The following is a 22029-nucleotide window of genomic DNA, read 5'->3' on the forward strand; positions in this document are numbered from 1 at the left end:
GTACCTGTCTGTGTCCTGGGGAAGCAGAGTCAGTGTCTGGGGGTCACGTGAGAGGGGCGCCTGGGGGCTTGGTCTCGGGTGTGAGCAGGTGTTGGGGAGCTGATCTTATTTTTTTTCTTTTTCAAATTAAAGCTGGTTGTCCCTTAGTCCTGAGTGATTGGTGAAACCAGGGGGTGGAGAAGAGAGTCAATGATAGGGTGGGGACAAGGGGTTAAGTTCAGAGATGCCTGCTCTGTCATTTCCTGCATCTCACATTGGCCGGTGGCCCCTGCCTATGCCCCGTGGCCCCTGCCTGTGTCCTGTGATGTCTGTCAGGGAATGAACGCTGACCTTGGCACATGTGGGTGTTGAACCCTTAGCCAGGCTAGTTTGGGCTGCGAAATCTTCCCCAAAGCTGACTTCGACCCCATTTCCTCTGGTCTCGGCCTCCCTTCACTGAGATGCACTGTCAACTCAACAGCATACTTGGTGGGGAGGAAGAGAAGCGCATCGAGAGTGCGTGCTAGGGGCTTCCCCGCAGTCCAGTGGTTAGGAGGCCATCTCCCGGTGCAGGGGGCATGGGCTCGATCCCGGGTCAGGGAACCAGATGCCCACATGCCTCAGAGCAACGAAGCCCGTGCACCAGAACTGCTGAGGCCCACACACCTAGAGCCCGTGCTCCGCAGCAAGGGGGCCCACGCGCCGCAACTGGAGAGCCGCCCCCGGGCACTGCGGCTTGAGAAGGGCCCACACAAAGCAGTAAGGGCCCAGCGCAGCCAAAACATAGGCCACAGGAAGACATTGTTTAAAGTGCGTGCTGACTTCAGGAGATAGCCCGATTTTCAGAGACTTAAAACACGAAGACATTTATTCCAGTTGTTTTCTGCTAATATTAGACATCCTCCCTGCCCTGCAGCCCGCCCCCACAACAGGCTATTCTTGGACACTGAGCCCTAACCATCACTAACTTTCCATGACTTCTCTCCAGTGCCGTTAACTGAAGTCACAGAAAAGAGTGTCTTGGTACATTTTATTAGGCAGCTTGCGTGGTTTTCTTCAGAAAGAGGTTTTTGTTTTTGTTTCTGTTTTTTAAGTAAGATGAAACAGCAAGGCCAGCTTCTGAGCTGGAAGCCCTCAGAGGCATGTTTTTCACATTCCTGCTGGTTTGTGCTGGGGGACCAGTGCCTGTTGTGGGCAGTACTGAGCCCCTAGGTCCTCCTTCACATCCCCCAGAGGGGATGTGGCTCTGGGTGTCCAGGCTGCTGGTGGTGACTGGTCTGGCATTCCCCACCTGCCTTCAGTTTGAACTGAGATGGCAGATGAGAGTGAGTCTTGAGTGATTAGGCCCTCGACCCCAGGGGCTGGTGGGGAGACCGCCTGCCTCACACAGCCCCTTGACTCCCTGGCTCTCTGTGGCCATGTAGGGCTCAGGAGGTGGGCAGCCTATGCTCTGCATTGAGGACCTTGCTGGTTGATCCAGGAGGCCTGGTCTAGCTGGTGGATCACCGAGGAGCTAGTACAGAGGGCATGTTGTGTGAGGAGGCCAAGGAACGTCAGGGGGCTGCCAGCCAGCTGTGTGCTCAGTTTTTCCCTGTAGCACCCTCTGTTTGGGACCCCAGAAGCATCTGTGTTTCCTTGAGGGCAGGTGTGGAGCCGGGAGAGAAATGCCTCCAAAGAACGAATGAGCCAGAGAAGAGGTGTCACTGAATCATCTGCCTGGTCACCCCCCAAAGTGCAGGCAGTGGTGAGGGGTTTGTCCATATCAGCCCGGGTGCTCTCCTGGGGTCAGACTGGCTCAGTTCCAGGTTGAGAGGTTGTTCACATCTTTGCATATCTGACTCTTGGGTCTCTGTAGTAACACCACCGAGGGTGGAGGCGTCTTAGATGGGGGTGGGGAGGAGACCAAGGACACCTGACTGGGTCCCCTTGAGCTCCAAGCGCCCTTGGGCTTACCCCATGCTTCATCCTTTCCTCTTTTTGATCTGTTTTTGTCCAGGTTTCTTCATCAGGTTACCATTTTACATGTGTGCTCATGTTGCTGGCTCCTCTCCCACTCCTATTGGTGTTAGATTGTTAGGACTCCCGATAACCGAAGCTAACTTCCAGCACGAGGGCACTTGTTTCCAGCAGGTGACCGTGTCCCCTGCGCCCAGCCCTGGTGGTCCCCGCGTTCACTTGTCGGGTGACCTCCTGGTCTCCTGGGCAGTCCGATGGCTGCCATACCACACCACACCACACCACGGTGCTGGCCAGCGTCACAGCCTCTCTTCCCACCTGCCCTTGGGCACCTAGAACCCTGGGAGCTTTTTCCCTCCTCTCACTGAGGCTCAGAGAGGTGGATAGGCAGGTCCAGTGTCACACAGCAAGGCAGCCGCAGAGCTGTTTCGACATCTGAGCAGCCTCAGACCCCAAAGTCCATGGTTTGGAGCCTACAGTGCATTGCTTTCCTTAACACTTGAAAAGTTTTCCTCTTATTATGACCACAAAGGTAATAGATGTGGGTTGCAAGGGTTTGAAGTCTTCTCTCCAGCCTGCTTGCTTGAATCAACTACTGTAACCAACCTTCCAGAAACAGCTTTGGTGTGAGTGTGAGTGTGGGGGTGCAGGGAGGAGGGAGAGGCAGTTTCAACCTTGGAGGCTGTGGACCCTCCTGTGTTGGTGCTCTCGGCCCTGCTGGTTCTGGTGCACCGGCGCGGCCAGCCCTTTGCTCACAGCAGCTGTCATGGACCTGGCCTCCCCGCCCCGGGCCGCCATCATCCTGTAAGCTGCCTTCGTGGACCTCCCCAAACACTTGCCTACCTGGCAGTGGGATTTCAAGGACTGCTTTCCTCCCTCTCTTTCCTCAGTGATCAGCAGTTCTCTCCTGCTGCCTGGAAGCCTCCATCCTGGTCAGCCTGGGCTTGGAGACCCGTGGGCCGACCCAGAGGAGCACAGAAGAGGGGGCTCTGCACACACCCAAGGCTGCGGTATGCCCACGTGGTGTCTGCCCACCTTCATTGGTTCCACGTGACCTTGGCAAATGATCAAATGCCACCAACCCTCAGTTTCCTCTCCTGAGGGGCTGTGAAAAAAGCAACGAACTCTCAGAGCTTTTGGAGGATGAAAGAAGGTGCCATGTAAAGCCTCCCACCAACTGCCCATTCCTGGCGAGGGCTGGCAGAGTGCCGACGACAGGGCTGAGTGTTGAATGTGCACCTGTGACCACAGAGGATTCTGGGGTGGGGGAGGGCTGGCAGGAGTGCCAGCAACAAGGCCGAGCGTTAGGCATGCACCTGCCACAGAAGACCCTGGGCTGAGGGAGGTGTGGGGCATGAAGGGTGGCCCTGGGCCTGCCTTCGCCCTTGTGCCCTGTAGCAGTATGGAGTCGGCTCACACAGGTAGTGGTTAGATGGTAGATTCTCAGATGCAGAGCTGCAAGGAAGCTTGGGATGGGACAAGCCGTGGACAGGTAAACGTTTAAATATAGAGAACTAACAAACACGTACTGAAGCAGTGAGGGGAGCGGAGCAGACCGCACAGCACCGCCCCCAGCGGCAGCAGGGCTCACCTGCAGTCGGCGTGTGGTTACCGCCCCCAGCGGCAGCAGGGCTCACATGCAGGGGGCGCGGGGTTCATCTCCACACCGGGGTGTGGAATCTCAGTCAGGTTCTGATTGCAGTCTGTGTCTGGAAAAGATAAGACTCTTAACCAGAAAACCCTAACAGATATCATCAAATCTGGAAATCAGTAAATCAATAAATCTTTAATGTCAAATACTCAATAATGTCAAAGTTGTCCGAATCATCTCACATACATGTTTTGAAGTAATTTGTTCAAATCAGGATTCAGATAAAGCCAGTTCATTGCTGTTGATTGCTGTCTAATGCTTCTTTAAATCTTCTTTTTCTCCATCTCTCTCTCCCTTTCTCTCCTTTGTGAAGTGTTTTCAAAAGCTGTAGACCCGTAGGGATATTTCTGACTACAGCCCAGTAAGTAGGCTGGACCCTGATCAAATTTGGGTTTACCTGGTTTTCCTTTAAGCTCAGTGAATGTGGGAACCCTGGGGCCTCTTATGAGAATGTCAAATAGGCCCCTGGGGCCAGCATGGGCAGAGGAAATAGCCTCGGGGTTCTTAGGAACCAAGTGTCCTCCTCGGCTGGTGAGGCTGCACTGCACGAGTCTTCTGTACGACCTAGGGCAGTGGTGGGCAGAGGGGTGGTGGGGTGTCCTCCAGGTCAGCCCTGCCAGCTGCAGGGAGGCGGCCTTGGAGTGGGCCCTGGGGGTCCGAGGTGGTAGACAGGGGCCGCTCCAGAGCTCCGGTCAGCTGGCCCAGGGCTGGGGGCTGTTTGCCTGGACAGTGCTGTGGACAGGTGCGCGTGCTCCTGGCTTTGGGCAGTGGCCCCAGTCAGGCCAGTGCCTTCACGTCTTAGTTTGCTAAGGCCAGAGAGAGATACTGACCTAAGGGAGTGCAGGGCCTGGCCTGAGAACACTTGGGGCCGGCCCTGGGGTTCCCAGGGGGATGACTAAGGGAGTTACTCCTGGGATTGCCTCCCAGTGCAACTTGAGCTTGGCCTCTCCTCACCTCACATGCTGCCGGCTCCCAGGCGCCATGGTCTTACCTGTCTCTCCGCCTTCTCAGGAGACTGGTTTCCTGGTGACTGGGCTGAAAGTGGTCCACCATCCACTTGGAAATTCCTAAGCTTCTCCGGCCCCAGGTCCTGTCCCTAGGGAGCTCTGGTTATCAGGGTGCATTGGGGCCCGTGTCCACTGCAGGGCACACGCTGGGTGCTGGGGGAGGCCTCTGCCCAGCCCAGACGCCACCCCTAGCTCTAATCCTCACAACTCACCTTCGGGCATCCCGGGGAACTACCGCTGGGTGCTGCTTGGGCCAGTGTGTCGTCGCCCTGCTGGGTTTGTGTGGGTGTGGGAACTGCTCTGGGAGCCAGGGGTTTCAGAGAACACTGCCTGCCTGGAGTGCATGCTGGCACCCTGCCGACCAACCCTGGGGTACCAGGCACGCCCTCTGGCCCTGGTTCAGCGTCTTCACCTGTGAAATGGGGACAGTAAGAGCTCCCAGCTGGGGGGGATGCTGCACAGGGTCATGTTACAGAGTAGTGCCCATGTCCTGGGGGAGGAGTGAGGAGACCCTCCTCAGCCCCGCTGGTGCTGTGCGCACATGGCAGGCCCCCGACACATTTCTGCAGGACTGATGAGCATGTGGGCATGTCCAGCAGACACCAGTGCTTGCTCAGTGCTGCCCCTTGGGGACAGAAGACAAGATGTGCGTCCTGCAGACTGTGATGAACACTACGATCGAGGATAGTGTTTGGAGGCTGTTGGAGGGCAGCCCTTGGCGGGTGTTAAAGGAGGGGGTTGGAGATGGCCAGGGCTGGATGGAGTGGGGGGGGGTGCTGCAGTAGAAGCTGCTGAGTGGGAGGGGGCGACAGGATGAGGACGGGCCAACTGAGGGGGCAGAGTGTGTGTGGGAGCAGCTGGACTAGCCTTGTAGCTGTACCACCAGGCTGCAACTCCGTGTGTGTGTGTGGTAGGGGTCACCAAAGAGGGCAGAGGCAAGGGGAAGGCCTGGGCTGAGCCTCAGAAGCCAGGTTTGGCAGTGGGTGGAGATGGGGAGCACCCCTGGAAGCCTTACGTCACCCGGGGGATCCTGTGGCTACAGGTCCCGTGTCTCCATGTGCCCTCAGCAAGCCTTTTCCTGGGAAGACCGCGGTTCCGTTTCTGGGTGAGCGCTGTGGCTGTAGCTCATCCTCCCCATGTTGCTGGGGAGGAAGTCAAGGCTCAGGAGTGCAGCCTCACCCAGGAAGGGGCAAGCGGCTCCGTGGGGCCGGGGCGCCTGTCTGCGACGCTCTCACTTCCCTCCATGCCCATCCCTTGGCTGGTGCTGGCCTTCAGGTGTGCCATCTCAGGTGTTCAGGAAGAGGAGGGATGTCGAGACACGCTGAGACATTCTCTTCACCGTGTCATTTCTCGCCTCGGGGGAAGCCGTCTTCGGTGGACCTCCCGTATCTCATCATCCCAGATTAGGTCACCTGTCCACTTTGGGCAGGGGGCTGATTTCTAAGTCTAGTGTAGGTGGTTGGGGTAGGAACCCACTCTTCCTGCAGGGGAGCTGGCCAGGTCAGGGGAGAAGGGCTGCCAAGGGAGAGGCCGGGTCGGGATCACCTCAGTCCCCTGGTGTTGGCTTGAGAGGGCCTGTTTGCTGGTCTCCTCACCAGACTGGCCGCTCCCAGAGGGCAGGGCCCGCAGCTCTGTCATGTGGCAGGTGCACCTTCTACCCTTGTGGCCTGGACGGGGGGGCAGAGTCATCCACGTGCAATTGTGGGGCCTCATTCTAGCCCCCTTTGCTGAGAAGCCTGCCCCCACATAGCCAGCCATGCCTCTCCCCACCCCAGCATCACCTGGTCAGCAGGCTCAGCTCGCGCTGCCAGCCCAGGGATGGCAGGGTGGCTGGAGTCCTGGTGTGCTGTGGCGGCAGGAAGGGGTGAAAGGAGGCGGGCCCAGGGATGCTGGTGTGGTGGCTTGGCTGCCCTGCCCTCCTCTCTCAACCCTCACCCACCTGCCCTCCTTGCTCACCTGCCCTCCTTGCTCACCTCCTCTCAACTGCTAAGAAGCCTCCACTGATTCCTCAGACTCCTGCTTGCTTCCCTCCCGCAGACAGTACTTTAAACATTCAGGGTGTGATTCACATGCCAGAAAATTCACCTTTTAAAGCACACAAAGTTGGTAGTTTTGAGTATATTCACCGTGTTATGTGGCCATAACAGTTTTCTAGTTCTAGAGCAGTTTCATCATACCAGAAAGAAACCTCTTTCCTAGTGGCTGGCAGCTTCCACATCCCCCACCCCGCTGCCACTCTGGTCTCTGGGCTTACCTGTCTGTTCTGGACGCTTCATGCATGTGGAACCGTATCCGGCGTGGCCTTCCCCCCGGAGCACGGTGTTGTCTCGACATGTGTCAGTGCTTGGTTCCTTTCTGTGGTCAGATGCTGTCCCACTGTGCGGCTGGACCCCAGTATGTCCATCCAGCCACCTGCTGGTGGACCCTGGGGTTGTGTCCACATCGTGACAATAGCAAGTGATGCTGCCGCGGACATCACCTTACGAGGTTTTATGTGAATGTGTGTTTTCATTTCTGTGGGGTAAACATCCAGAGGAGACCGGTGGGTCATGTAGTTACTCTCTATTTAACATTTTGAGGGACTCTCGTCCACTTTTCCAAAAGAACCACTGTGTTACATTCCTGCTGGCGGTGCCCTAGGATGCTGGCTTCTCCACTTCCTTGCCAACACTTGTTATTTTCCTTTTTTTTCTTAATTAAAAAAATGTATTATTATTTTTTAAATCTTGGTGTGGCCTGTGGGATCTTAGTTCCCCACTCAGGGATCAGACCTGCATCCCCTGCATTGGAAGCACAGAGTCTCAACCACTGGACTGCCAGGGAAGTCCCTATTTTCCTTTTTTAAAATGATTGCCATCCTAGTAGGGGTGAAGCAGAATTCTGTGGTTTTGATTTGTATTTCCCTGGTGGCTAATGGTGTAAAGTGGCCTCCCATGTGCTTGTTGGGCACTTTTATGTCTTTGGAGAAATTTCCCTTCCAGGAAAGGGGGTTGTGGGTGAGGCTATAGGATCCTGGCCAGGCTGGGCATCACTGCTTACTGCCTGTGCGTCTCGGAGCGCCTTCCCCGTCTGTGGGCCAAGCACTGTGAGGGTTGAGGGCGGTGTGTGTGGGGCTGTGGCCACTGTCGGCAGGATCGACTGCTTCACTAACCAGCTGAGACCATCACCCAGATCTTTACTTCTGTCATGGAGCCTGCTTTGCTGGGTCTTCTGCAAACAGTCTGTTAATTTATTTTGGGTAAGCAGGTTGATGGGCAGACACATACAGACGAGCGGACAAGGGTCTGAGGGGAGAGAAGGCAGGGAGCGTGTCCACCTGCCCCAGGCTGTCCCCACCTCCTGGCCCACCAAACGGACTTCCTTGTTTTCTCTGTTCAAGGAGGAGCCGAGGAAGGTTTGCTTCACCTACGATCTATTCCTGAACCTGGAGGGCAACCCGCCAGTCAACCACCTGCGCTGCGAGAAGCTCACCTTCAACAACCCCACCGTGGAGTTCCGGTACAAGCTCCTGATGGCCGGCGGGGTGAGTGCGCCACTCCCTGTGGTCCTGGCATGGCCCCTGATAGTGCTGGGGGCACCTGGGGTTTCCCACCGTGTAGTCGGGCACCCGAGACCCTGAGGGGCAGGTGGTACAGGCGGCACCCGGCAGCTTTGGAGAGGATCCAGGCATCCCTAGCCTGTACCAGGGCGTTGTCTGTTGTAAATGACTGACTAGTCTTTAGTTATCCCGAAGCTTTTTGTTTCTGTGGGTAATTAGCATCTTCCTCCACAGAGGTGGGTGGAGGCAGGAGTGGGTGTGAGGCCAGCCTCCCAGCCTGGCGTGGAGCTGGAGCCAGTTTTTAACCGGATTGGCAAGGCCACTCAGAGGCTGCGTCATCTAGGGGGTTCCCTGCTGATGCAGGCTTCTGGGGGTTTGTCCTTGTGACTCAGGCCTGGTCAGAGTGTCGGCTCTCAGAACTTAGGTCTCTGTAGGGAGTTGTGTGCCAGCGATCCCAGTGTGGTGGCAGGGGGAGTTCTCTGTAGGGAGTTGTGTGCAAGCAGTCCCGGTATGCTGGTGGGGCTGGAGCACGTGTCAGGGCTCTTGGAGAGCAGCGTGGGGTGCCCACTTGTGGGGGTTGGGGGCTGGACTGTGCCAGGCGGGGGATGTGGGCTGAGCACACCAGACATGCTGTGCCTGGGATGGAGGAGTTGGGCTGGGGGTGTGACAGCCTGTGTGTGTGTGTGTGTGTGTGTGTATGTGTGTGTGTGTGGTGAGGACAGGCCCACCTCCCCAGTGTGTGCCTTTAGCTTGGCTTTCTTTGGCTCTTGGGAACAGTCCTTCTTTCCCGTTCACTTAATTCAGTTGGGTCTTTTTATAAACTTTTTAAACAATATGAAAGAATCACTTTTTCATTCCAGGATGTGTGATTAAGGTCTGCTGTGTCCTTAATAAAAGATGAGTGTGTGACCCTAATCTTGCACGTGGCGGCTGACGGAGTCCAGTCACGGAGCAGGGATGGGGGGTTGCCTTACACAGATGTCGGCTCTGAAGCTGGCAGGCGCAGCAGTCCTCCCCCAGCTCTGCCTCTCTACTTTGGCGTCGCTGCCAGATGCTTTCAGAGTATTTCCCCAGCGGCTCCTGGGTGCTCCCCCCAAGGTTGCGTGGTCACCGCTCTCTGGGAAGCAGCCGCACAGAGTGTCCATGGGTCTTTCAGGGCCCAGGATGCAGCACTGAGCCCCTGGCTGCCCATGGGGGGGTGTTTGCTCTGAGGAGATGAAGGCTCAGTGAGCAGCATCCAAACACATAAAACCAGAGGGCGGGAGGCGGGGGAGGAGGTGCCAGCAGGGAGGGCTGCCGCGCTGCACCGCCCAGTGCTGTCCTCGCCCTGGGGGTGCTGCCCGGAGAGCTAGCCGGCTGCCCAGGAATTTCTCGCCCTTTGGGGCTGTGGGCTTCAGGCTCCAGGCTAATGGCAGAGCACTGCTGTCTGTTCTTAGGAGCTACCCGAGACCTCCAGGGGACTGTGGCTCCCGAGTCCTGAGTCCCAGTCCCTGTTCTCTGTGTTGGGGCACCGGGTCCCAGGTGGGCCACCTTTCCCCTCTGGTGGCAGGTAGCCCTGGAGGCTGCCTGTGTGGATGTCCACATCGGCGCTGGAAGAATTGGAGGAGTGAGTTGTCTGTGAGCCACGAGGACTGCTCCCTGTGCAGCCCCTTCCCCGGGGTCCCGTGAGCCCTGTCGCTCCTCGCCTGACGCTCAGTCGGCCTGTCAGTGACCTGAGCCACTTCCTGCCGGGCCAGGTGGTCGCCTGGCCTCCAGCGGTGTGTCTCATCCTTGGCCCTGTCAGCAGTTGAGCTGCACAGAAGTAGAGGCTCCTTCAGCGGGAGGCGGTGAGATGGGTTCCTTGGGAGCCACGTGCTCCCAGGTTTTCACTGCAAGGCAAGGAAACGGGAGGCAGTCACGCGTGTCCTGGGACCGGGTCAGCCTAGGACCTTCCTCTGAAGGGATAGGAGATGTTGTAACGAAAGGAGGAGAAGGGCTGTGAGCGGACAAACTGAGGGCCCCCATGGCCCTGCCATCCTCCTGGGCTGCCCACTCAGTCATGTCCAAGTGGCCTTCGTGTGTGTGGGCCCCTGAGGGCATGATCCCTGGGCGCCTGGTGGGGCCAACATGTTCTGGGAGCCTGCTTCAGAGTGCGGTGGTCAGACAGGCTCCGACGAGCAGCGCCACCTCGGGCCCCACCGCCCTCCTTTCAACCCGGCGTCCCTACGGCTGTGGCTGGGTGTGACCTCAGCCTCCTCAGATGAAAGCTGGGGTTCGTTGGGGAACCCCGGGTTCTCAGAGTTGTTCATGGTGCCTGTTCTACCAAGCTGAATGCTTTCTTTTTCATCATCTTGTGCACTTTATTCTTCTGTTCTGGCTCATCACTGTCTGGAAGGCTCCCTCTGAGTGCTGGCTGCTGGTAGTATCAGCTCGCTCTTGTCAGTATTTTGAGAACTTGCCCGCAGCCTTCTCCCACTTCGGCTGGGGCCACAGGAACCTGGCTGGAGCCCCTCCTGGCAGCACTCCGGCCCTCCCTCCTCCAGCCCGGCCGTGCGCCCCCTGTCTGTCCAGCTCACCCGCCTGAGACTGGAGAGGGAGTTGGCACCCAGGACCTGGGTGCTGCCTCCACCATGCTGCCTGCTCTGGGTGTCTGGCTGGCTTTCCACCTGTCCCGGCCGTGCTTCTGGTTTGTCTTCCCTGCCTTGTGTGGGGCAGCTTGGCTTCGATTCCTCCTCGTGCTCCTTTGCACGCTCCGCGTCTTCCAGCCGGCCCTCAGGCCTGCCACACTCAGCCTTCCTGGGACCCGGCTTCTTCGCTCTCCGCCCAGCCCGCTTGGCTCCAGTGCTCAGCACCCGGCCCTTCCCAGAGGGAAGCTCCCACAGCAGGCTTCCTCTTGCCGATGGGATTTCCAGTCTGCCTCCTTGCCCATTGATAACATCTGTCTCTTCTTTATCACTAGGTGATGGTAATTCCTGAAGGAGCAGAAACGGTGTCCAGGCCCAGCCCCGACTACCCCATGTTACCCACAATTCCACTCTCTGCCTTCTCTGACCCCAAGAAGACCAAACCGTCCCACGGCTCCAAGGTTAGTGAGGCGGCAGGCCCAGTCCTGGGGGTGTGCTGGGGCCCGGCGGCGAGTCCCGGCTCAGGGCACCCCGTGTCAGAGCTGGACCTTCCATCCCCGGACTCGCTTCCTTGGCCTCCTCTCGGAGCTCATCTCTGCCCGCCTGGCTGCTCTGCCCCTTGGTCAGGAGGCTGGCCCTCTTGACCTCATGGACAGCCAAGTGATCGCAGGCTTCTCTCTGTTCCTCTTGAGGCCAAAGAGCCTGCCCTATTCTTCCTGCCACTGAGTCAGAGGGCCTAGGACCACTGGGACAGACCCTGTGAGGCTTGTGTGCTGGGGGCCGTGGACCAAGTGCGTCCATTGCTGCTCCCTAGTGCAGCTCGGACACCCTGTCCGTGGGGCTGGGCGCCCCTCCCTCGGCTGTTCTAGGCTCCGCTTTCTGCTTTGGCAGCAGCTCTCTGCAAAGAGCTTACTTGGGGGAAGGGCCAGGTGGAACCACGTGGGCAAGCACGCTATTTGCCCCCCAAAGAAATGTTTCATCGTCTTCTTTCAGCCAGTCAGGCAGGGGGTGCTGTGTCCTCCTAGCACCTCCCTCTCTGAACTAACAGCATGGCCTTGAGCCCTCGGGCAGGTATTGCAGTGGACGCAGAAGTTCCCAAGTGTGCGTCTTGTCCCACAGCCGCCTAGCACAGCTGTGTTCTCAAGCCTGAACTCTGCCTGGCTCTTAGGGCAGCTGCCGATCATTCACTACCACCCACCCCAAAAGTTTATCCGCTTCTCATCTTGGCAGGTTTCTTGCTCCACTCACGCTTGGGTGTCGGGGGCCTGGGTCACCCGAGGCGGGACAGGTCGAGCTCTCAGGCCAGCTTACAGCCTGATGCTCATCAGCAGCCTTGGAGGAGGGCCTGTCAGCTGGGCGAGGTCTTCTTGGCACTTTCCACAAGGCCACTAGGTCTCTGAATCTTCAGATCTGTCTGACTTAAGCCCCCTGAAGACGTCAGGCCAGAATCTCCAAGTATGGAGTGTGGGTCTGGGGTCTTCCCCATACTGGCATCTGTGGTCCTCCCCTGAACCTCGTGGGACTTATATGGAAAAAAAATTCTTACTCATGATCTTGGCAGCTTCTGTTTCAGTCACCCGCAGTTGTCCAGAGATCCGCACAGAGTGAGAAGTGCAGGAATCGCCATCTCTTTCTGGCATGTCACTTGCAAGTCCCCGAGGAAGTGCCCTCTGGGTACTGAGGACACCACAGTGGCCTACCAAGCAGGGGCTGCTGGCAGCATCTCTTGCTGAGGTCTTTGAGACCCCTGGGGCCCTTATACCGGTAGTCGCACCTGCCGTGCTCGGGGGGCCTGCAGGCTGGGGTCTGTGTCTGCACCCCTCCCGGTCCAGCGTCTTCCTGCAGCCCCAGGTGCTGCAGCTCAGGGGGTCCCTGCGAAGGTTGCTGCATATAGCTCCCCAACAGACACCCTCAGTCCTACCCTCAGAGTCATCATCCTCTTCCTGCAGCTAAGGAGGCCCTGACACTTCCCTCAGACAGGCTGTCTGCTGTCCGGACCTGTGGGCTGACTGGCCAAAAGGCTGGGGTGGGGAGGCATGGCGTGGGCCCTTGTAGCCCCCTGGGGCTGGTGGGGAGTCTGGCTGTTGTGGCCCCAGGTAGATTGGTACCTGGTGGTCCTGTTACTGCCGATAGCCCCCAAAGGGGAGCCTAGAGCCTCCTGGGAGAGGAACAGGGCCCACTGCAGGGTACCTGTAGCTTCAGGCACCCCGCTTTTCCTTGCCCAGTGTCGGCCAGTCAGTCCAGTGGGCCTTTGTTTCTCTAGCACTAGTCTTTTAGCCATTTGGGGTCCTTGCTGGCTTTGAGGAGACGACTGTGGTGGGTTTTACCCCAGGAACTTCTGCGTCACTCTCCAGACTTAGCGTGTGACTTCAGAGAGCTTGTCCTCTCAGGAGCCTGTATGGAGCTCCAGCCGAGGAGGCGACGCTCTGAGGCCCTTGCTAGCTGGGCAGACCCTGGATGGTGGGGAGGCTCTGCTGGCTGGGGCTGGGGGGCTTTTGGTGGACCTACCCTTTGAGGGACTCCACTCCATGTCTCGGGGCTGGGGTCTGGGGGCCCAGGCAGGCATGTGGACGCTGCAGGAATAGGCCAGAGTTGTGCAGAGCTCTCTATTTCTTGCCTCCCTCCTTGGGGGAGCCGCTTGCTGGGAGTGGGACCCTGAGACAGGCCCCGTTCCACAGCCAGCCCCCCAGGGGCACCCCTTCAGACAGGCTTCTAAAGGGAGGCTTGTGACGTGAGCGCCTCTGCCTACCACCGTGGTGGCGTGAGGGGCACAGGGGCCAACTTCTCTCCAGGAGGCACGGGGGCCCCATAGCCCCGTGGGCCTGCCCCTGAGCCGCTGGTGCTGGTGTGGGACTCAAGCAGATTGTAGGTGGCCAGGCTGTGCCATCTCTGGGCTGTCTGTGGAAAGGGTTCTGTGGCTGCTCCCGGGGCTGTTAGCACAGGAAGCAGAGGCCCAGCTGCTGGGGCTTCCCCTGGCTCACCTATATCCCTCAGCACGTGGGGTGAGCTCCTAGAGTGAGGCTGCTTCTCCGCTCTGGTAGCTCTTGGTTTCTGGTGAGCTTGGGTCCTGAGAACCTTGGTCCAGCCGTGCGCCTGTTCGCGGGGTCGGGGCCAAGTCCAGGTGCCTGTCCTGCAACCCTGGCTGTGCGGCAGGTGCTGATGTGGTGTGGACAGGGCGTGGGCACAGCTGGTGTCAGATGGGGCTCCCGGCTGCCTGGGGGTGGGGGGACTGGACGCTTCCTGACTGCCCTGCCTGTCCTGCACCGTCGCCTGGTGAGGTCGGTGGTCACGCTCCTGTTCAGAGGAAGCACAGGTGCACATGCTTGGAGCTCCCCTACCTGACCTTCCTGGAGGCCCAACTCAGGGCTGCTCACCGCCTCTGTTTCCAGTGGGAGCCCCCCGACCTGGCTTATCAATGCTAGAGTTCAGGCTCCACCCTCAACCCTCTTGGATTTCTGAGGTGGGGATCCTGGAATTACATGTGGTTTAGAAGAGCTGCCCAGGCAGCTTGGGTTCTAGAAGCCAGTTTTCATGCACAGCGCCCAGGAACCCAGTAGGCACTCAGTAAATGCGACTGTAGAGATCAAGGGGAGATCAGAGAGCCCCTGTGCTGGTGTGCATTGGGACCAGGCTGTCCAGGCGGGGTGGGGGCCACCTGGGGAGGCACCTGGCTCCGGTGGGGACAGGAAAGGGGCCCACCTGCTGGTGCCCCCAGCCCCGTGCCTGGCAGCCTCTGACTCCCCAAGGTGCCTGAAGGGCGTGGTCAGTGTGGCTGGCCTGTGTGAATCTGACCCACCTGCACGCTTCTTGAATCCCTCAGGGGAGTCTTAGCCTGTAGCCGCCCATGACCTGCTGACGCTTCCTCGTAGCTTTAAGGGACAGCTCCATTTAGAACTCTCACCTGCTGCCTTACTTTTTCAAAGCTTTGTGGAAGATTTTCTCTAGCTGAGCCTGAATCAGGTGGATTATACTTTGTAGCGGTCGGGGGAGGCGGAGCAGGGCAGCCCTGAGATGCTGCGTGACCGTGTCCCCCTCCTGCCCGGCCTTGCAGGACGCCAGCAAGGAGAGCAGCAAAGCCTGCAAGGCCCACAAGGCAACCAAGGAGCACCGGGAGCGGCCACGCAAGGACTCAGAGAGCCGCGGCACCTCCAAGGAGCCGGAGCGTGAGCAGGCCCGGGGTGCCAAGGACGCGGCGCGGAAGCTGGGCGAGGGCCGGCCACCCAAGGAGGAGAAGGCCCCGCCGCCCAAGGCTGCATTCAAGGAGCCCAAGATGGCCCTGAAGGAGACCAAACTGGAGGGCATGTCCCCCAAGGGCGGGCCCCCACCACCACCCCCGCCCAAGTCTTCCAGCAAGAGGCCGGCCACTGCCGACTCACCCAAGCCCAGCGCCAAAAAGCAAAAGAAGAGCAGCTCCAAGGGGTCGAGGAGCGCCCCCAGCACCTCGCCCCGCACCTCGTCTTCCTCCTTCTCGGACAAAAAGCCAGCCAAGGACAAGGGCAGCGCCAAAGGGGAGAAGGTCAAGGCCGAGAACGAGTCCAGGGAAATCAAAAAGCCCCCGGAAGTGGAGGAGTCCAACTCGGAGGACGAGGCCTCCTTCAAGACTGAGGTGAGGCAGCTCCTTCCCTGCCCTTCTCCCCTCACCCGCCCTGCCCTTGTCCTCTGCTGTCACCAGCCCGTTCTTGTCCTCTCTGCTGGCTCTGAGCCGCTCGAAGGGGACAAGGGGGTTGGGATGCAGGGCCCTGGGCTCCCACCTGCTCCATGGAGCTTTGGGCAAGCCTTCGTGTTGCGCCAAGCCTCAGTTTCCTTTTCTATTGGGGACGATGCAACTGGCTCGTGAGGACTCTCTGGGGACGCAGGGTCCGGGTGGAGCATGGCACCTGGTGCCTGGGTTCACGGCTCTCCTTTGGGCAGCCCCCTGCATGAGCGGGGCTGACTGACCAGTGAGTGACTGTGTCCCACCATTGACTCCTTCCCAGGGTGCCACAGGCTCAGTTGGTCAGGGCACCCGCTTCCGTCACTAATGGTATGGTATCCGTGTGTGTTTTCATCCCACTTTCTGATCTGGGAACCAGAAGTCCTGGGTTCCTCCTGTGGCAGCATTTTCATACAGCTCTGAAGGTCACCATCAGACACAGCTTGAGCCACAAAGGAGACGGGAGACAGGTGTTGATTGGTTGCTGCTGCTGCTGCTAAGTCGCTTCACTTGTGTCCGACTCTGTGTGACCCCATAGACGGCAGCCCACTAGGCTCCTCTGTCTCTGGGATTCTCCAGGCGAGAATACTGGAGTGGGTTGCCATTTCCTTCTCCAGTGCATGAAAGTGAAAAGCAAAAGTGAAGTCACTCGGTCGTCCCGACTCTTAGCGACCCCATGAACTGCAGCCCACCAGGCTCCTCTGTCCATGGGATTTTCCGGGCAAGAGTACTGGAGTGGGGTGCCATTGCCTTCTCTGGTTGATTGGTTAGGCGGACCTCTTTGGCCTTGGCAGGCCATGTCATCTCTGTGTGCTATTTGGCTTCTGGTAGTTAGAGAAGAACTTGGCTGGATGGATGATAGTTGGATGTATAGTTGGGTGAATGAATGGATGGATGGATGATGGTTGGATGGTTGGTTGGTTGGTTGGTTGGTTGGTTGGTTGGATGGATGGAGGGTTGGTTGCATGGATGTATGGTTGGTTGGTTGGATGCATGGTTGGTTGCATGGTTGAATGAATGTATAATTGGATGGATAATGGTTGGATGGCTGGTTGGTTGGATGGAGGGATGGCTGGTTGGTTGGATGGAGGGATGGATGGGTGGGTGTGTGGGTGTGTGGGAGTGGGTAGATGATTGGCTGGTTGGATGGATGGTTGGATGGATGGATGAATGAGTGATTGAGCCCCTCAGTTATATCACCAACCCCAGCCCTTAGTGACCTTTTACGGTTCGCGGCATCTCATTCACTCTCAAAGGCAGAAGCTTTGCCTCCAGCATTGCTGCTCGGAGCCCCACTGAGACTTCGAAAGTGGTTCCCAGAGGTGAAGGCAGAGGTGGTTTGTGTCAGTAGCACTGATGTTATGCATGTGTGGCTTCCAGGGGCACCTTGTTGGAAGTGTCTGAGGGTAGCAGTTTGGCCCGGGGGTAGCAGTGCGTCCTGCTTGATGAGGACACACACGGGGCTGATGATGATGTACACCCAGTGCTTCTTGCACCCAGGAGACTGTCCGCCAGTGAACTCCAGGGCACGAGACCCCAGAATGTCTCTCTGATGCCCATGGCTGTTCACCCACTGGCTGCTGGAGGTTCTTCAGTTGCCCCATCTGGCATCTTTCTCCTCCGTCTGCACAGACTGGAGCTCTGGGCAGGGTGTCCTTCCTTCTTGTCCACCTCGAATGCTTCCACCGAGGCCTTCTGTTCCCAGGGCTGGTGTGCTTATGCTGGGAAGAGCTGAAGGCCTTCCTTCTCCTTGTCCCCAAGCTGAAGGTTGGCTCCCTGGCCCCAGGTGTCCACCCTGACATCCTGCTGTGGTGGCCCTGAGCACCTGAGCCACTGTGGGCTGTTCCCTCCACCTGCTCAGGTGGGCTGGGTGGAAGACCTGCGTCTCTAGCCTTGGCTGCCTGGGCCCTGAGGCTGGCATTGCTTGGGAAGCCTGAGGTTTTCTCCTGGCTGAAGAGACAGGTCTGCTGCGCTGAGAGACTTGTGAACCACAAGTCCAGGCTGTTTGAGATCCTGCAGCTGAGGCCTGGGCCTCCAGCAGGATCCCAGGGGTCTCAGAGGCTGCTAGATGGTGACTCATGTCCTAACCTGGGACCTGGGGAGACACAAATGTCCACGGTGAAGGAGGCAAGATGATCTTCAGATCCAGCCCACCCCCCAGCCTCCTTTGCCTATCTCAGGCCATCCCACTCTGGAGGCTGATGGCATCACTGCCGGAAAACTCCGACCCTGCATGGAACGCAAGTCTCCCCCTCGGCCTACAGAGGGGCCGCAGCTCCTCATCTACGTGTTGGGCCAGGACCCCAGCTCCTCTGGCTGCTCCTCTGTGGTCTCCTTGGCCATGGGGTCCCTTCAGTCACAGGCCCCAGAGTGTGGGGAGCACAGTAGGCCCTCTGCTCTCCTTCTGGACACCCCGTGTGTCCTGAGCCCCGGAGCCTTGGCAGTGCTCACAGCAGCCTCTTGAGGGCTCTCTGACCCTTGGGAACCATTAGGCTCTTGGGCCGGAAGCCATTTCCAGGGTCCCCTTTCCACATCCCACCCCTTGTATTCATGTGGAAGGAAAAGGGCTGTGTGTGGCTGAAGGGCCCGCCTGGCCTGCCCCAGCCTGCACCCTCCCCAGCCTGCCTCAACTTCCATATGCTTAGCAGGGCCAGCGGGGCAGCTCTTCGGTAGATGGGGAAGCTGAGGCTTAAAGGTGGGGCCTTGATCAGTTGGTGAAAAGCCAGGCTCAAATACGGGGATCCTGAGCCAGAATAAGAACTCAGGAGTCTGTGTACAGGAGGCCTGTGTGGCTTCAGGTCCGTGGTTGGGGCTGGGGCTCACGCTGGCCTGTGGTGCCTCCCCGCAGCAGACACTGGCCATCCGGGCTGGTTTCCCGGAGAGGGTCACCAGGAACTAGTGTGAAGGTTCCCGGGGGGAATGTTGGCAATGGCTCTGGGAGGCTAGCTGGGGCAGACCCCAGGGGAGGGGACCCTTCACCCTTAAGTTGGTAAGTGTCCGTCCCTGGCAGCGACTCCTTCTCTGGGTCTGCTGAGAGGAGAAACCTGTGCCTTCCTGGATCTCCTGGAGCTGGGACTCCCCTCTGGGGGTCTTATCTCCCAGGGTTCAGCCAGGATTAAGGAGACGCTGCTGGCACCTCCGCCTGCCTCCCGGCCCCTCCCAGGTGCCAGGCTGCTCAGCTCCCCCAGACAGCTGCCGATGGCATGTGGGCACTCTATGCCGGCGGACTTTCTGAGCAGTGGACTCTGCCCTTCTGCCCAGCAGAGCCCAGACTGGCCCCACCCCAGGCCCAACTTGTACTCTGCTGCCCTATAGCCTGTCGGTTTCTCTCTCCTGAGGGCCCAGAGCAGACCCCGCCCCATCCTGGCTCATGCTCAAGAGGTCCCTTCCCCATGCGGGCCTCTGGAGTGGGAGATGCCTCAGCCCCAGGTGTCTCACTGCCTGGTCTCCAGGGCCTGGAGTCCCCGTGTGAGCTTTTACTGCCCCCTGGTGGCTGAGTCTGAGTGGCCCGCTGCAGGAGGTGGAGGAGAGGCTGTGACTGGCTCTGGGTGCAGTGGGGCCGCCCGAGTTCACCGTGTCCACCATGTCACTACTCACATGGTAGGTTATTGTCACCTCAAGGGCACTCAGTTGGCAAGGAGACAGCTTTTTGTCACTACTCAGCCTCAGGGCTGTGAGATGAGGAGTTACCCCCCTTTCCTGTTCAGCCTTCCAGCTGTGCTCCCACCGGAGTGGGTAGGGCCCACTAGTGAGCAGCCACACAAACTGCCCAGCCCGTGCCTCGGCCCTGACCTCCTGCCCAGGCAGACAGGAGGACCAGGCAAGGGCTGGAGACTTAATGTCCTTCAGGGAGATAAGAAAAGCCTTTGGTTGTGTTTTGAATGGAGACAGCTGTGTCCTGCAGCTGAAGAGGAGGCAGGTGGGGCCATGTCTGGAGGGTGCTGGCACCTTGGCAACCTGTTGAGTGCGCATCAGGGCATTCTGCCTGGCTGTCTCTGCCACCCAAGGGCTTGGCCATCCATTCCTTCTCTTCTCCTCAGTCTGAAAGCTGACTATTGTCCTCTCTCTTCCTGTCTGCCCCACCCTGCCCTGCCATGTGGTGAAGTCCGCCCAGTCGAGTCCATCCAATTCCAGCTCCAGCTCTGACTCCAGTTCAGATTCGGATTTTGAGCCGTCTCAGAACCACAGCCAAGGTGCGTGCTGGGCAAGGAGTCAGTGGGGGTGACAGGTTCCCTGACCTCCCCAGGGGCCAGCAGAGCACTGGACCTGTTATGGAGGCAAGAGGTTCACGAGGAATTTTCCAAAGCTGTTGACTCGCTGGGGGCTTGCTCATGCACACCCAGTCTGAAAGCTGCCTCTGGAACTGGAGGAACCTTCGGGTAGGGTGGCTCCAGCCTGCGCTCAACTTGCCCCCAGGGCTTCCTTTTAGGATGCAGTGTGTCACACGGGGCCTCCCAAACTGGCCTGGGTCACCCGCCCGCTGACTGTCCCTCTCCGGGGCCCTCAGCTTTGTCCATCTGCACAGCAGGGCTTTGAACTGGGCTTTGGGTCTGTGGTGAAGGGCTCTGTTCTGACCTGAGCCCTGCCCTTACCAGGCCTCTCCTCTCCAGTCCTGCCAGATTCAGGGTCCTTGCCTCTGCTGCCCCAGCAAGCCAAGGGCTCCAGCCCAGGCCCCCTTGGCAGCCTGGTCCCTGCAGGCCTCCTGGGTTGCTTGTGGGGAGGTGGCCCAGCCAACCCCTGCCCACCCTCACACCGAAAGCACTTCTGGTGGATCACACTGAGGATTTCCTCCATGGCCTAGAGCCCTTTCTGAGGGTGGGGGAGTGCTGGGGGAGGTGAGCGTATTGGGGTGGGGGGCTGACATAAAGACACAGTCCCGAGGGGGCTGGGGGATGGGGTGCTCCAAGCCCACACTCTCTCCAAGGGTTCTTATCTATGAAGAAGGGAGGGGGAACCTGCCACGCGGGGTCATGTGACCAAGGTAATTGAGGGCTTTGTGTCCCTCTGTCGCCTTGGTAACAGGAATATAAACCAAGATGCCGTCTGTAGGGGACTGAAACTGAGTGTCTCTGGAGAAAGGGGAAGACGGTGGGCTGGGAGCCTTTGAGGGGGCTGCCAGCCGCTGAGGGGGCTGCCAGGGGGCTGGGCAGGCTCGAGTAGGGGCACGGTGGGTGGGCAGGGGTGCTGTTGTGTGGTCTACACCTCGGGCCATCTTGCCCTCCTTGGCCGGGGCTGGTTTGTGCTGCCTCCAGGCAGAGCTCTGATCCCAGCGTCCAGAGCAGAGGGGTCTGTCCTTCCCTTGGCAATGGAGGGGCCCCACATGCCTGTCTCAGGCCAGGGGCCGGAGGCCTGCGAGCAAGGCCAGGAAGGTAGGAGTAGGGGGAGGCAGGGGTCCCTTAAGGAGGAGGTGGCCATAGGGGCAGTGCTTGGAGATGGACGGCAGTCCCCACCTGGCCAGAGGAACCTCCGAGGTGGGTTTGTGTGGGTGCATCTAGGGGTCCTGGCATCAAGAAACTGTGTGGGCCTGGGGGTGGAGGCGGCTCTTGGGCACAGGTGGGGCCCCAAACCCCCTTCTCTCACCTTCCCTCCCTTCCCCTCTTCCTCTCTTTTCCCCTCGTGGCTCTCCCCAGGACCCCTGCGCTCCATGGTGGAGGACCTGCAGTCTGAGGAATCTGATGAGGATGACTCTTCATCAGGCGAGGAAGCTGCCGGCAAGACGAACGCGGGGAGGGACTCCAGGTGCCCGGCCAGTGGGGAGGAGTGGGCGTGAGGGCACCGGGGTGAGGAAGAGAGAGCCCACTGGGGAGCCCTGCCTGGGCATTGAGGGGCGCCATGGGGCCTCTGGTGGCCTCCTTCATCCCTATGCTGGAGAGTGTGGCTGCAGAGTGGAGGCGGGGCCAGACACTCTGGGAGGAGTCCTGTCATCATCTGAGAAGGGGGCCAAGATGGTGCCTAGCAGCCTGACCTGGGTCCAGGCGTATGTCAGCGGGGCCTGGTTTCTCTGCTCTTGGGCCAGGCAGGGGTCCTTCCCCAGGTGTGTGGCACTGGGCTGGGACACAGTGAGGACTGTCCTTGGACCCAAAGACACCCCGGGTGGGAGCAGCTGTGGCCACCTGCCAACCTAAGGAAGGGCCATGTGGCCTTCCACCCAAGTGGAGTGAGCCAAGACACCTCCTCTGGACACCCCTCAGCCTGGGAGTGTGCCCACCTCAAGGATTGCAGTCCATGCCAGCCTTGGCCCCAGGCTTTGGGGGTGGGCAGACTCAGGGTCAGCAGCTCAGCCTGGGTCCAGCCCTTTCTTCCAATGAGGCCGAGCCCTTCTAGCCTCTGGGGCTCTTACTAAGGTGGGCTGGTCACCGGGTCTCACCCAGCAGGCAGGGCAGTGAGCAGCAGGTGCTTGTTGTTCTGTGCTGGTGTTGCTCACGAGAGCCGCCATCCTGGGGGCTGGGGCTGTGGGAGTGGCTGCTATAGGAGCCCGGGCTCACTGGGCAGGACGGTAGGGGATGCGCTCAGCTGGGCAGAGGAGTGGGGATGGGGACCCGCCCAAGGTGGCACTGGTGGCAGTGGCCCCCGCCTGTGCGGTGCTGGTGACTCTGAGTGTG

General features: G+C 59.2%; 1 protein-coding gene and 1 long non-coding RNA gene across 5 annotated transcripts in view; one reads left to right on the forward strand and one right to left on the reverse strand.

The window, feature by feature from the left end:
• Positions 1-22029, forward strand: part of MLLT1 (MLLT1 super elongation complex subunit) — a 67248-nt gene that overhangs the window by 40287 nt on the left and 4932 nt on the right. Inside the window, exons 4-8 of one of the 2 annotated variants that reach the window (XM_015095867.3) lie at positions 7973-8116; positions 11070-11195; positions 14786-15340; positions 19533-19620; positions 21058-21166. In XM_015095867.3, coding sequence (XP_014951353.1) covers positions 7973-8116; positions 11070-11195; positions 14786-15340; positions 19533-19620; positions 21058-21166 — 1022 coding nt within the window. The remainder of the gene's footprint in view (positions 1-7972; positions 8117-11069; positions 11196-14785; positions 15341-19532; positions 19621-21057; positions 21167-22029) is intronic. The other variant, XM_015095868.3, reaches the window with a different exon arrangement.
• LOC121819610 (uncharacterized) lies at positions 996-7975 on the reverse strand. 3 transcript variants are annotated; one of them, XR_009600647.1, is made up of 4 exons: positions 6848-7975; positions 4578-6678; positions 3527-3644; positions 996-3040 (listed from the first exon to the last, which is right to left on the reverse strand). It is a non-coding gene; the product is annotated as an uncharacterized LOC121819610 (long non-coding RNA). The 3 variants fall into 3 exon arrangements; XR_006059874.2 differs by having other exon boundaries at positions 996-3644; XR_006059875.2 differs by having other exon boundaries at positions 996-3644; positions 3773-6678.

This window comes from Ovis aries, chromosome 5 (genome assembly GCF_016772045.2).
Source record: "Ovis aries strain OAR_USU_Benz2616 breed Rambouillet chromosome 5, ARS-UI_Ramb_v3.0, whole genome shotgun sequence".
NCBI lineage: Eukaryota > Metazoa > Chordata > Mammalia > Artiodactyla > Bovidae > Ovis > Ovis aries.